Source organism: Gymnoscopelus microlampas (genome assembly GCF_963454915.1).
Source record: "Gymnoscopelus microlampas genome assembly, chromosome: 9".
In the NCBI taxonomy this organism is placed as follows: Eukaryota; Metazoa; Chordata; class Actinopteri; order Myctophiformes; family Myctophidae; genus Gymnoscopelus; species Gymnoscopelus microlampas.
Genome location: NC_139946.1, coordinates 1985406 through 1999223, shown reverse-complemented (window position 1 = coordinate 1999223; position 13818 = coordinate 1985406). Strand labels below are relative to the sequence as shown.

At 40.7% G+C, this 13818-nt stretch overlaps 1 protein-coding gene and 1 long non-coding RNA gene across 3 annotated transcripts in view; one reads left to right on the top strand and one right to left on the bottom strand.

The window, feature by feature from the left end:
* Nucleotides 1–613: 613 nt before the first annotated feature.
* Nucleotides 614–13818, top strand: part of LOC311052388 — a 127770-nt gene continuing 114565 nt past the window's right edge. The window contains exons 1-4 of one of the 2 annotated variants that reach the window (XR_014601512.1): nt 614–694; nt 906–1186; nt 1717–1985; nt 2271–3023. This is a non-coding gene — a long non-coding RNA (uncharacterized lncRNA). Of the gene's footprint in view, nt 695–905; nt 1187–1716; nt 1986–2270; nt 3024–13818 lie in introns of those variants that run through there. The other variant, XR_014601511.1, reaches the window with a different exon arrangement.
* Nucleotides 6509–13429, bottom strand: LOC311052411 (uncharacterized protein; the record flags this gene model as incomplete). The annotated part of the gene is made up of 7 exons (XM_084067377.1): nt 13219–13429; nt 12930–13006; nt 12646–12796; nt 11443–11561; nt 11190–11268; nt 10993–11101; nt 6509–7455 (listed from the first exon to the last, which is right to left on the bottom strand). The coding sequence occupies exons 3-7, from the start codon at nt 12742–12744 to the stop codon at nt 6509–6511; spliced, it is 1353 nt and encodes a 450-aa protein (XP_083923503.1). The 5' UTR covers nt 12745–12796; nt 12930–13006; nt 13219–13429.

The window sequence follows — 13818 nt, the reverse complement described above, 5'->3', positions numbered from 1 at the left end:
ATTGTACTTTTACTCCACTGAAATTATTTGAAAACTTTAGTAACTAGTTACTTTGCAGATGTTGATGATTATTACAAAACATACATTAACCACATTCCACCTTTAATACTTTGGCTATTTGAAAATAGCAGATCTACAAGCTATTGAACTTGTAGATCTGCTATGGGACATTCTACATAATGAGTATACTTTCTACTTTTGGTACTGTTAAGTATATTTTGATACCAATACTTTTGTACTTTTATTCAAGTCCATTTTGAATTCCAGACTTTTACTTGTAACAGAGTGTATACATTGCAGTATTGATACTTTTACTTAAGTAAAATAATTGCGTACTTTTCCACCACTGCGTGTTTTAACATCCCTGTCAAATAAGAGATGATTAGGAAATAACCTGACTTGATGCATTTCATGCTTACATGCAGATCTGAAAAGTTGAATGATGGACAAGTAAAGCATTTTAAGAGGCGACACTATGGAAATGATATTGCATGATTTCAAAGCCTAGCTCTCAAGAAATAATTTGTGAAGTTGCCAGGGCACATATGCTCAGCTGAGGTTTTCATTACACCTGCAACAACTGATTATTTACAACTGATCACTCCTTCCTTCAAGGCACCGGGCAGGACTGCATGACAGCTGTGTGTCGTCCTCCCTGAGCCAAGACAAAGTTTAACCTACCTCAACTATACAGGTATATGAATTCTTTGATTAACCACTAATAAGATACATGAATCCTCAGTGGATACTGGATATCGATTATTCTTTATCATGTATTGTGTGTGTAACACATTTAGGCTACTTTTTTTAGCATTTGCTTTTTATTGCAATATATACTTGCCATATATCAATGCTAACATTACCTTAGAGATAAATCATTGTTGCCTTTTTCTCTCTCTCAACAGCAATATGTCACACCACTGTAGTGTACCTTACTGCGTTAACAACAAGCGCAAATCCCCCCATATGAGCTTCCACGAGTTCCCTGTGGATAAAACACTACGTGCAAAATGGGTGATTGCGATCAAGCGAGATGAGGTACCAACATTTAGAATAGCTCGTGGGAGCACCTTTGTTTGTAGTGAACACTTTGATCCAGGGGATCTAAAGAAGTCCACCAAAATAAACGGACGCACACACATTAAACCAGGAGCAGTGCCTTCTAGATTCCACTGGAATGAATGGGGTAATTAACACACGACAATGTTAAACCTATTAGTCTTTTACAACAAAGTTCACATTGACTTGTTATGTTAAAGTTAGCTTAAGTGATATTGCTTTGTTAAAATAGGTGTTAACTATCTCTAGATTGTGATAGGTGTTTGTTCAGTAAAAGGGGTCTCCCTGTCTGTCCAGCTCTTTAGTAAACAGAAAATGCATTTTCAGATAAGGCTACCGATTTTATCCAATGGAACTGGAACACTAACATTTAAGCTAATAAATGGGTACTCTATCCTGAAATTTGCAACCTACCTGCTGTATTTGCTGTTTATTAAAGAGCTGGAGAGACCAGGAGACCCCTGTTACTAAACGCACTATAGCAATGAGTAGGCTACTATGAGAATTTAGAGCTTTAACCTTTTCACAAAAAAAAACATTTAGTTTTAACCAAAAACTATCACTTACCCTATGATATTTGTGATATCTTTTGGGTGTGACAAATTATTACCTAAAATCATCACAATAAAGTGTGTCAACATTTTTTTACGCTTCTAGGGAAAGGTTCACAACCTCGGGTGCCAGTTTTCCAGCGAGCACACAAGCGTCTGTGTGCTGCTGTCTTGGATGACTCTGCAGAGATGTCTGTCCCAGGGGACAGCACAGCCTGCAGAGGTCAAGGAGCCGTCCAGAGGACAGAGGACAATCCTGAAGACAGGTGACAGTTCAGCGGACAGAGGACAGTGGGCAGGGGACAGTACAGAGGAGGCAAGGCACTACAGGTGCAGAGGCCAAAGATCATGATTATGACTGTCGGCCATCTCCTGGTTAGTATTACAAAACATACTATGTAAAAGCATGTTGTCTTACAGAAAAGATACATGGCAGTTAGTTAATAATATTGTTAAAAAGTATTGAATAATTGAATATTTCGGTCAAGGCATTTGAGGAAGATTCTTGACCGAACAGTTATTGCAGGTGATTTATGTTTAATGTCTGCTCCACCAACACTACTGTCCCTGAGCTGAAGAGTAGGCGTACTAGACTTAGCGTATTAGATTGTAAAATGTATAGATGGATTAGTGATATGTATGCTTTTTCTTCCTCTTAAGGTAAACTGGACACTGCCTCTGGAAGAATCCGGGAGTTGGAGCTGAAAGTGTTACTCCTGGAAATGGAACTCGGTCAGCTGAAAGTTGATGTGCAGCAGCCGGTGATTTTCCAGTATTGTGTCACAGATGATGACTTTCGGTATTACACCAAATTCATCTCCAAGGAGGTTTTCACTGTGTTTTGGGAGTCAATTAAGCCCTCTGCTTCCAAACTAGTCTACTGGTCCAAGGCACAGCGAACAGCACAAGATCTACCTACCTGTAGCCCTCGTCGCAAACTCCCACTCATTGACGAGTTCTTCATGTTTCTGTGTCGTGTTGCAGCTGGGCTTCATGAGAGAACATTGGCCTCCATATTTAAGGTCAGCCAGTCCACAGTTAGCCGCATCATCTTAACATGGACTAGCTACCTTTTTCTTGTTCTTGGCTCACTGCCGTTGTGGATGTCAAGAGAGAAAGTGCAAGCTACAATGCCAGACAAGTTCAAGCTGTACTGCCCTGAAGTCAGAGTCATAATAGACTGCACCGAGATACGCTGTGAAACGGCATCCTCTCTCTCACTACAGTCAGAAATGTTCTCCAGCTATAAAAACCACACCACCTTTAAAGGACTCTTAGGAATCTCCCCATGTGGTGTAATCACATTCGTTTCCAAACTGTATACAGGCTCTATCTCAGACATAGAAATAACTCGTAAATCACAGCTGTTAAAGTTACTTCAGCCCGGAGATGGAGTAATGGCAGACAAGGGTTTCCTGAGGCCTGTTCCTCAAAAGAGAATTAAAGCTTAAGCCTGGCTTTAACACCTATCCTGGCTTAATTTAGCCAGGATTAGGGCTGAATCGGTTCCTCAAAAGCTGAATTAGCTTGAAGATTAGTTTAGCCAGTTCACCCTGGCTAAGTTTAGCCATGACCCGATTCCTCAAAAGAGAATTGAAGCAATCCTACCTTAGTTACCATGGCAATTTAGCTGTGAAGTTAGCCTGGTCAGGAGCAGGCTAACAGCCAAGCTTACTTAATCCAGTGCCTTGTTCTTCAAGTTTTTCCACAGTTAATTCAACACATGTGTTTGAATATGGACTCATTTTAATGACCTTGCATTCAAATAAAATGAAATAAATACAATAAGATATAATCAAAATAATTATATTACTGAAATAGTGTGACCATGAATCATAATTGTTTCACAATGACTCGTGATATGTCATTGTCACTCTGTTAACACTATAGTTCATATTGTTGTTAGATGTTTGATAATATATTACAGATTTTTTTTAATATTATAAAAAAAATATCTATATATTTATATATATATATATATATATATATATATATATATATATATATATATATATATATATATATATATATATATATATATATATATTACAAAGAGCCTCTTCACTGAATGTAAGTCAATGAGGAGCATATTTTAAATGATCAATTTCTAGTCAATGGAGAAATTATTTTTTATTTCTTGTCCACCTTTGGAGTTACATCATGAACTACACAACCCAAACCTCTACCAAAGTGGTCTTGCAAATGTGGGGTTATTGCGTGTCCCGCCCCCCCCCCCCCCCCCCCATCCCCCCCCCCGTACCCCCGTCCCCCACTCATCCCGTCGCGGCCCCCAGTCGCGGTCAACCCCCCCGTCCCGTCCCGTGCGTCCCGTTGCCGTCCCGTACCGTCGCGCGCACACGCACACACACACACACACACACACACACACACACACACACACACACACACACACACACTGTGTGTGCTTGCAATACTTTGCCACGATGTCTCCCTGGATCTATTTATTGCGGTCGCGTTCTCGCTTATAATACATTTCACTTCCTTGTATGATTCCATGAGCTGCTGCAATGCTGCTGTTCAGCCACAGAGAGGAACGCCGCTCTGGTTTTGGACTCCATGATTGGTCAAGTTCAAGGATTCTGCTATCGACTTTCATGGTCTTTTATAGAAATACGTGAAGCTTGGCTTCATTATCCTGGCTCGACACAGCCTGGCTTGACAAGGCCTAGCTCGACAAAGTCGCTCCTTTTCAGCCTGGCTTTGCTTTGAGGAACGGAATAAACGAGGCTTATATGGACCCGACTTTGTCAAGTCTGGATTTGGCTTAAGTCCAGGCTTAGTTTATTCACCTTTTGAGGAACAGGCCCCTGATTGAGAAGATGCTTTCTGACGTGCAGGCAACACTCATCATCCCTCCGTTAAAGAAAACAGCTCAGCTCAGCGAGGAGGACACCCGGAAGACCCAGGCTATTGCCCGTCTGAGGATTTTGGTAGAGAGGGCCATACGCAGGGTCAAAGAATACCATATTTGGGATGGACTTGTTCCTCTGTCCATGACAGGCTCAGTCAATCAGCTGTGGAGCATCTGTTGCATCCTGACTAACTACATGGGGCCTCTAGATGTCAAAGGGGACAAACCAGTCTGAAGCCACCTCTTCCAAGTCAAGTCCCTACAGATTTAGCCACTGCCACCCCTTAACTAATTATCTTTGTGTGGCACGACAATTACTTTCTTTTTCATATTTTTTTATTGCACAAGATAACATTTAATTAGACATGTTATTTACCAGCCATTATTCCTACATGTATTTCAACCCTCAGGTTGTGCATCCATTATGTTAAGTTGGTTAGTTGCATCACCATCTGTGATGTTTGTTTTAGGATAATGAAGTCTTTCTCTTGTGAATGTACTATTTCTGCTGTGTCAAATTAGACAAACAAGACCAATTATGCCTTTCTTACCAGTGCTAGTAGATTAGGATTTAAGCTTCAAGCCACTAGTTATACAAAGTAATGGACCATGGCTTACAGTTTGTACTGTGTGTATACTGAGTTTTACTGGTGACTCTGTAGTTCAATGGTTCTCAAAGTGGGAAGACCGCAGCCAAATACAAAGCATTTTGGGGGCCTTCACATGAAAAAGTTTGGGCGTTAATACAGGGGTCTTCAAACTTTTTCAGGCCAAGGACCCCCTAGCTGAGAGAGAGAGACGAAGCAGGGACCCCCTCCATATTGTATAAAATTGTGTTTCAGATGTAACTTTTTTTGTTTACTTGGTCTGCTCTTTTTTCCCTCTACACTCTTTGCCAAAAAATAGTCGATCTACAAGCTCACAACGCCTCACAGCGCGAGGCGTTGTGAGCTTGTAGATCTGCTATTTTTTGGGCTAAAGTTCTCCTCAGAAAAGTGATGCTAGGGTTCAAGTGGTTAAGGTAAAATAAAAAATCTTATCCCAAAGATTTGGCGGACCCCCTGTAGTAACTCTGAGGACCCCCTAGGGGTCCCGGACCCCTGCGTTAATACTTTTCAATGACTCAATATTTATAAAACCCACAGACAATTTCATTAAATGAAATAAATCCACAAGATGCAACGTGTTGAGCTTGTAGATATGCTATTTTTGTAGAACACTCCAGTATGATGGGCAATGATTTGTAGAAAAACATACATTGAAATGCGGAGACACAAGATTAGTGTAGAGGGGTTTTACTGGTTATATGTGCATGGATTAAAGTTCTCAGTCACTTTGATTCCATACAAGGCAGCATGTCTTGTAAGGAAGCATACCGAAAATAGCCGATCTAGAAGTTGTACTGTTTAGATGTTCTCAATTACCATGTCCTCATTAAAAGACCTGTTAAACATTTATAAATGGCATGATTATTTCTTTACTTTTTTCTTTCTTTGCTCAAATAAGTGGATGAAAAACGAATGTGGCAAACATGTTTAATACCAAACAGGGCATTCACATTTGTCCAAAATAGGGATGCCAGGTTGAAAGTGGTTAATGTAAGGTTGCAGACTAGAAAACACATGTCTATAACATGTGCCACTTGTAGATGGACGGGCATGGATTGAGATGCACTCAGTGTTGATCTGGAATCAGATTCATGTCCGAAACATGTTCATAGTGGGGGAAATTATGCGAAAAAACGGTTAAATGTGAAAACTCGAGGGTGGCAAATAGCCATCTCATGAGAACCAAAATGGCAACCCTTCATACCACAATGTAGAAATACTTAATTCAAATTACAAATATAGTGGCATCAAAACATAAGTACCAAAAGTAAAAGTACTTATAAAGCAGAAAGTCCCATTTCACAAGTTCGATATATACCGGTACATATTATACACACACACACACACACTTAAATCTCAATGTGATTACAGAAATACTTGAGTAAAGTAACACACTTGAGTACATCTACAGTACTTAGTTACTTTGGTTTACAGGATAAGAACACATCCATGTACACATTATAAAATAAATCGTCAAGCTTCTGTCTCATTGAGTGGATAATCTCCTCATCCCTGTAAATCCTTTCAACTGAATAGTCGTTGAGGGTATCTGTGACAAAATCACACCACTGAAGTCCACTAATGGCTAGTTGACCTTGAACCTGATAATAGTATTTGTGGGTCTTCTTAAGGTAGGCCTTGCCGTTTACTGTTTTCAGATGTTTAACCTGTGTCTTGTCTTCAACACCACAACTCTTTACCTCAGCCAGCCCAAATGGTGGTGTTCCCTTAGGGTCATAGACCTTAGCATCAGGGCTTGCTCCAAGGTGAGGTGCGTCAGGGTGGATGATGATCCCGCATTGTGTCACAGATACCTCAAAGCAGTCTGCATATCGCCTCAGTATTTCAGGTTCTAGATCGAGCCCTCTTTTCATGGCGGCTGTCTGCGGAGCTCCTTTCATAATGCGGGCTGCTAATGCTTTGGCGGAAGAATCCCCGCGAACATGGCTAATCTCCCGGAATCTGATAGATGTAAGTCTAGGTTTGCGAACCTCGCTCCACAGATTGCATTCCGACTGCTGCCGGGTTTCTGCTTCAATAGCAGCAGACATCTCCCTTGTCACCTGTAAGTTGTCCAAGTGGCATTGTTGCTTGTAACTGGGCTGAAAAGCTATTTGAGATGTATAAGTGTAACCATCTACAGGCAACTGAGGAAATTCTGGGCCACCAGGGTGTTTAATAATGTCCCTGCTCATTTCAGGAGGGCACTGATATGAGAGCAGAGACCCAAATGGCACTGGGCCAAATCTTGAGTCCACCATCTGTAGTTCCTTAAGCCCGTGCAGCACTTTAGAAATCCCCAGTTGTGGACGACGGTCTTTTAGTTTCTCCCCGCTCGCCATGACATCTGGGTCCGGAAGAGGCCCTGACAGAAAAAAGGGAGAAACGTCAAATTTAGATTTAATTATGACACCTGCTCTTTCACAATAAAGCAGACACCCACACTTATCACCTCCCTGTACATGTTCGTAATGAAAATTGTCAAAGGAGAAAACAAAACTGCACATTTTGTTTCTTCAACTCAGTCCAATACACTTCTTTTTTTTTTTACTGTGTGCACTGTTCAACAGAAATGAATGTAAGGAAAGAAGAAAGGCCAGCAGCACTCACAAACAAGTCCTGAACATTTTAATTATATATCATGGCACAGACCTTGATATATAACTAAGAAGTTCAGAGGGCCATCACTTGTTTATGAGTGCTGCCTTTTTAGGCGGCTGCAGTTATGATTTGACCCCAAAAAAATTGCAACAAAAGGTTTCTCAATGGTTTATTGTAGTATCAGGTGTACTTAATAACATATCAAAAGTTTACCAAAATCGGACCACTAGAAAGGTCCGATTTTCAAAATGGCCGCCGCCAGATGCTTAAAATACCATTACTCCTTCATTATTCATCCTAGACAAGTAATTTTTGTTGCCTAACCCCATGTTTTGGTGATCTTGGATCTAATTAGCATAATATAAATTATAGTCAAGTAATTACAAGTATACAATTATAAAGCAATTGGTTATAAGCATGGTTATAAGCATATTTAACAATGTAATTGGACATTTCTCCCTTTTCTATGTGCCATAATGCCCAGGATTGGTGAATTAATCACCTATACATGTAATTCACATTCTGTTGAAGCTTTCAGGAGATTTCTCTTGATAACAATAAGGAATAAATTCATTATTACTGGGTGGTACTGTGACATTTGTTAAAACATGGCTGTAACTGACAGACTGGGAATGTTACACAAATCTTGGAAGAAATTCCTTACAGAGAAGTTTCTTCACTATTTTGTTTGTAAAGGTGTCTGCCAAAAAAAAATATACATAATAATAATCCTAGTTCCCTAGGGCAATGGTTCCCAAACTGGGGGTCAGTGCCCCCCCCCCCCAGATGATTAGCTTAATGTGCATCATTGTTTTCCCACTCAACAGTAAACAAACCAACATACAGTATAAGTGTATACAGTGTATCTGCACATTTCTAAAGTGACAACTGAATCACTGTTAAGACCTTTTTAATAACAAATTGGCCAAATTCTCAAATATTACAGTGGAGAGAAATGGCCCCTTATGGGCCTGGAGAGGATGTGCAAGACAGTACAGAGCTATTACAACATGTATCTAGTGTCTGCTGTCTTGGGTGTCTAGGCAGGGGTGGTGCGGAGAGGGTTCAGATTTGCTTGTCACAGACATCTTCTTATTCCTGAGATTGTAGTTGTGTGGGGTTTTTGTGCAAAATTCATTTCACATGTCTTTTATTTTGTGATTAGTACTGCTATAGCAATAACCTTGAACTTTTTTTCTGGATAATTTTAACATCAAGAAGACATAGGAGACAGCCCATGACGCCCTGGGCTCCTGTCTCCCATAGAATCCCGATCTAACCGGCCTCCGCGCTGTGTCCCTGCTGCTATCCAACAAACAAGCTTTGCTTTCTGTATACACCTAATGGTCAGACTATTTTTTTTGTTCTGGAGAGGGGAAAGGACGCTCTGAGCCATAATGATCACTGTCAAGTCACTGGGGGCCCCTGGGAATATTAATGGTCAGCCACCAACCACACACCGACTCTCCTGTGAGCCAGTCCGACATAGGGACACCCCTGTCTGCCTGACACACAGTCATGCACCACATGGTCTTACAACCACCACTATGGGGGGTCCCTCCTCACTAACTATGGCCACTCACGAGTGCCCATCTCGGGCATAGGAGCCAGCATGGATGTCCACTTGGGACTAGTGGGACTATCCAGTGAGCCAGGTGACATACTGTAGGGGCACTCCTCTCAGCCTAACACATAAGCTTAATTTCTGCCTCCTCCTCACTCCATCCTCCAGTGTGACTTAGAAATTGTTTGCATCCCAAATGCTAATTTGCTTTTGGAGTTGCTGAGAACCAGGTGAGTGCAGGCTCCCTAAGTCACTTGGAGTGAAATATGGCAAGATACAAGTATATCTTTCATGTATCGTTTGCGGAACTGTCTTTGTTGAAATGCGTGGTGGCGTATAATTTCTCCTCCTCCACATGACAACCCTCCGAGCTCCGAAATAGTCCAGCAATCCAACTGTTGTGTGTCATAATTGCTGTCACTTAAAAATTACGCTCCTTGCCTCCTCACCTCCTCCCTCGGAGCCAGGGCTAAGGCGGGAGTGGAGGACTTGATGATGGACACTTGAATATTGGAATTGCGATGTACAACGTGGAGGTCTTAGAACTACCACCACAGGGGCCGACAAGCCCCATTCTCTTTAATTGCCTATGAGCACTCGTCCTGAGCTCCAAAGTGCCCCACTATAGCTTTAACATGTCTGAGCCAACTGTTGGAGGTTTTGCACCTCGGACATGGGGGAGAGGAGAAGGTCAGGGTCTCCTTGGCTCCTATAACTTTGCTCTTCTGTGCTCCAAGTGCCCAGGGAGCAATCCAGTGACCCCCCTCTCCCCATACTCCCACTCCACCTGAGGGGAACCCTAGGCCCTCTAAACTCTACACCAGACCCCCTTTTACCTCCTCATACAACCCTACCCCGCATACTCCCCTCTGTCTAGGCCCCCAGTAGAGACATGGGTTTTGACAGCTTTTGACTAACCTCCGTAGCCACCCCCACCCCTCTTTACTCACTCACACTGATTGCCTTCCTAATGTGTTAAAAAGTTCTTCAAAAATCTATTTATTGTTTTTCAAAATCTTGTGTCTACAAGATGACACTTTGATTCACATTTGATCCACAGAGCTATCCAAAACCTTTCTATATTGCATGCAATACTATATCAACTGACAATATTCTCTTTCTCTGCCATGCACCTTCTGAATGACAAAATTGACAAAAATGAAAATATATAACTAGTTTATTGCATAATTAGTTTAGTTAACTTGAAACGGGTGACCATTTCAGAGGGTTTTAATAGAGTCACAAACAAAATATTGGATTTCACAATTATATAATTGTATCTCTGCAATTTGGACAATTCCAGTGGATTTCTAGGGTATGACACAACAAGTACTTGTCTAGGATAAATAATGAAGGAGTTAGGTTATTTTAAAGATGTTTTGGCCATCTTGGACGCCATCTTGAAAATAACACCTTTCCAGTGCTCAAACTTTGGTAAACTTTTAGTATCTTATTAAGGACACCTAATACTGTAAGAAACAGTTGAAAAACGTTTTGTTGCAATTTGTTTTGGGTTAAGTGCTTATTTTTCATAACTGCAGCCGCCTATTTCTTCTTTATTTACAGTACATGTAATGCAAACTGTCCTGAAATATTACATTTTATTATAAAGTGTTTAAGTTGCCCCCAAACCCTGATACTAATAGTATATCATGAATTCCAAAATACATGTATATCTAATGTTATGTAAGAAATGCATTAAGATTATTGTACTGGTGGGAGCTCATTAATACTTACCAGCATATGCTCTATACAGTGTGCACTTCACACCAGTCCTGACACGATCCTTTGTCCTAGGAACTGGTTTACGCACCTCCATGTTGTTAGTCGCCTCTGGTGCGATCCCCTGTAATACAATAATTATGAATAATGAATTGACAAGACAATACAAACTGTTGAACTTTTTCAATGTCAAACAAACATCAATATCTGACCTGTGTCCTTGGGCGATGCCAGGTTTGCAGAGAGCTGGTGCATGCCAGAGGTAATGGTACCGACTTGACTCCTAAGGTACTATACAGGTAAATCCCCCAAAATGTTAATATAGTTGAACGTCATATATATAATGTAGGGGAACAAATATTTGATATCTTCTAGCTACATATAAAGTCAAATATTTCACTTTATCCGTAATGAATCTAGAATATAGGAAAAACATTAATTACATTACATTTTTTTGTGACGTACCTGTAGTGTGCTGTTTGAAAAAGAAGTGCCACTATGTGATTACATAGTGCCTTTCCTGCACAGCAAGAGCACGAAGTGCTCTCCAGCTCCGCAGGAACCTTTTCTGAATGAAGTGTCACCTGTTAATAGGGAAATAAAGATGAGTGTTGTTGCTGTACATGTTATATTTACACATCTACGTTTAGTGTATACCGTATAAAGGGACTTTCACCATGCATTAATATATTTTTTTATATAAAGATGTATTTATGGGCTTGTATGCCTTTGTTGATAGGACAGTAGGCTGACAGGAAATGGGGAGAGAGACATGGGGAGTGACATGCAGCAAAGGCCGTCTGGATCGGGACTCGAACCTGCGACATCGCTGTCAGGGTACACAGAGCTTAGGTGCCTGGACCGCTACGCCAGCGATCAGGGCCAACAACCCTTGAATATATGTATTTTGATCACACAGAGTCTTTCTCAGTCTTTTTTGTCCACCAAAGAAAACTTGTGTTTTTAAACATGTAACTGTAACATAGGTTTTTTGGAGTTTAGCTACACAAATCATTGACAGACTGAGAAACACACTGAAGTACATGCAACTTTGTGGGAACACCGCAAAGTTTCATCTGCAACTGCAGGAAAACGCAGGAAAACCGTCTGCAACCAGCCAACCGCTGCTGGCGCAGGATAACAACTATATTCATTTTGAGAAACCTGAAGGTAGTGAGCTTCCTCATGTTTCTTCATTGAACGGTGACATCGCCCTCTCACCGTCACAGCATGATCAACTACATTAGAGACTGTGTTCCATTGTTTGGGAGGAAGTGTGCTTGATTAACCATGCATATTACTGACTTATATTTTATGATACAGATGATACAGATTATGTAGTTCTCAAAGTGGGGTCCTTGAGTGGGTTGTCCCAACAGAATTAATTAAAATAGCATCAAAATCAGTTTAACCACTATAAATCTCATCTCAGTGTCGTGAGCTTGTAGATTATTCAGACAAACTTTTACACAAATCTTCTCTTCTGCAGGGTCTGACACTAAACCTATTCCGATGGGGGTCCACGGCCTAATACATATCAATTTGAGAACCACTGCTGTAGCAAACAACAGCAATATGGAAAGGTGTAAGTTTGCAGGTGGAGCTACAGTAACCTAATCAAGAATATAATATGCTGATGTTTTGTTAAAAAAGACCAAAGCACTTTACCTTCATAATCAAACAGGTACTGTTCAACGAAGAACTTGTAGCCCTTTTCCTGTTTGGAATGTGGTGTGTGTGAAAACGCAGTAACAAGTCGTTCAACATCAATGAACCGCATTTGCGGCAGATGGGCAAGGGACTTGGTGAATTCCATACCCTGAAAAGAGCAAAGAATAATTAATGATCTACATGGAAATGGTTTAGATTAAGAGCTTTGATCATGAGTCAGTATGGTGAGTAAATAGCTGACTTGTCTATCACTCCATCAGTTAATCAAAGAATTCATATACCTGTATAGTTGAGGTAGGTTAAACCTTGTCTTGGCTCAGGGAGGACGACACGACTGTCATGCAGTCCTGCCCGGTGCCTTGAAGGAAGGAGTGATCAGTTGTAAATAATCAGTTGTTGCAGATGTGTAACACGGAAACCTCAGCTGAGCATATGTGCTTTGGCAATTTCACAAATTATTATTTCATGAAAGCTAGGCTATGAAATCATGCAATATCATTTCCATAGTGTCGCCTCATAAAATAGCTGACTTGTCTATCACTCCATCAGTTAATCAAAGAATTCATATACCTGTATAGTTGAGGTAGGTTAAACTTTGTCTTGGCTCAGGGAGGACGACACACCGCTGCCATGCAGTCCTGCCCGGTGCCTTGAAGGAAGGAGTAATCAGTTGTAAATAATCAGTTGTTGCAGGTGTAATGAAAACCTCAGCTGAGCATATGTGCCCTGGCAACTTCACAAATTATTTCTTGAGAGCTAGGCTTTGAAATCATGCAATATCATTTCCATAGTGTCGCCTCTTAAAATGCTTTACTTGTCCATCATTCAACTTTTCAGATCTGCATGTAAGCATGAAATGCATCAAGTCAGGTTATTTCCTAATCATCTCTTATTTGACAGGGATGTTAAAACACGCAGTGGTGGAAAAGTACGCAATTATTTTACTTAAGTAAAAGTATCAATACTGCAATGTATACACTCTGTTACAAGCAAAAGTCTGGAATTCAAAATGTACTTGAATAAAAGTACAAAAGTATTGGTATCAAAATGTACTTAACAGTACCAAAAGTAGAAAGTATACTCATTATGTAGAATGTCCCATAGCAGATCTACAAGCTCAATAGCTTGTAGATCTGCTATTTTCAAATAGCCAAAGTATTAAAGGTGGAA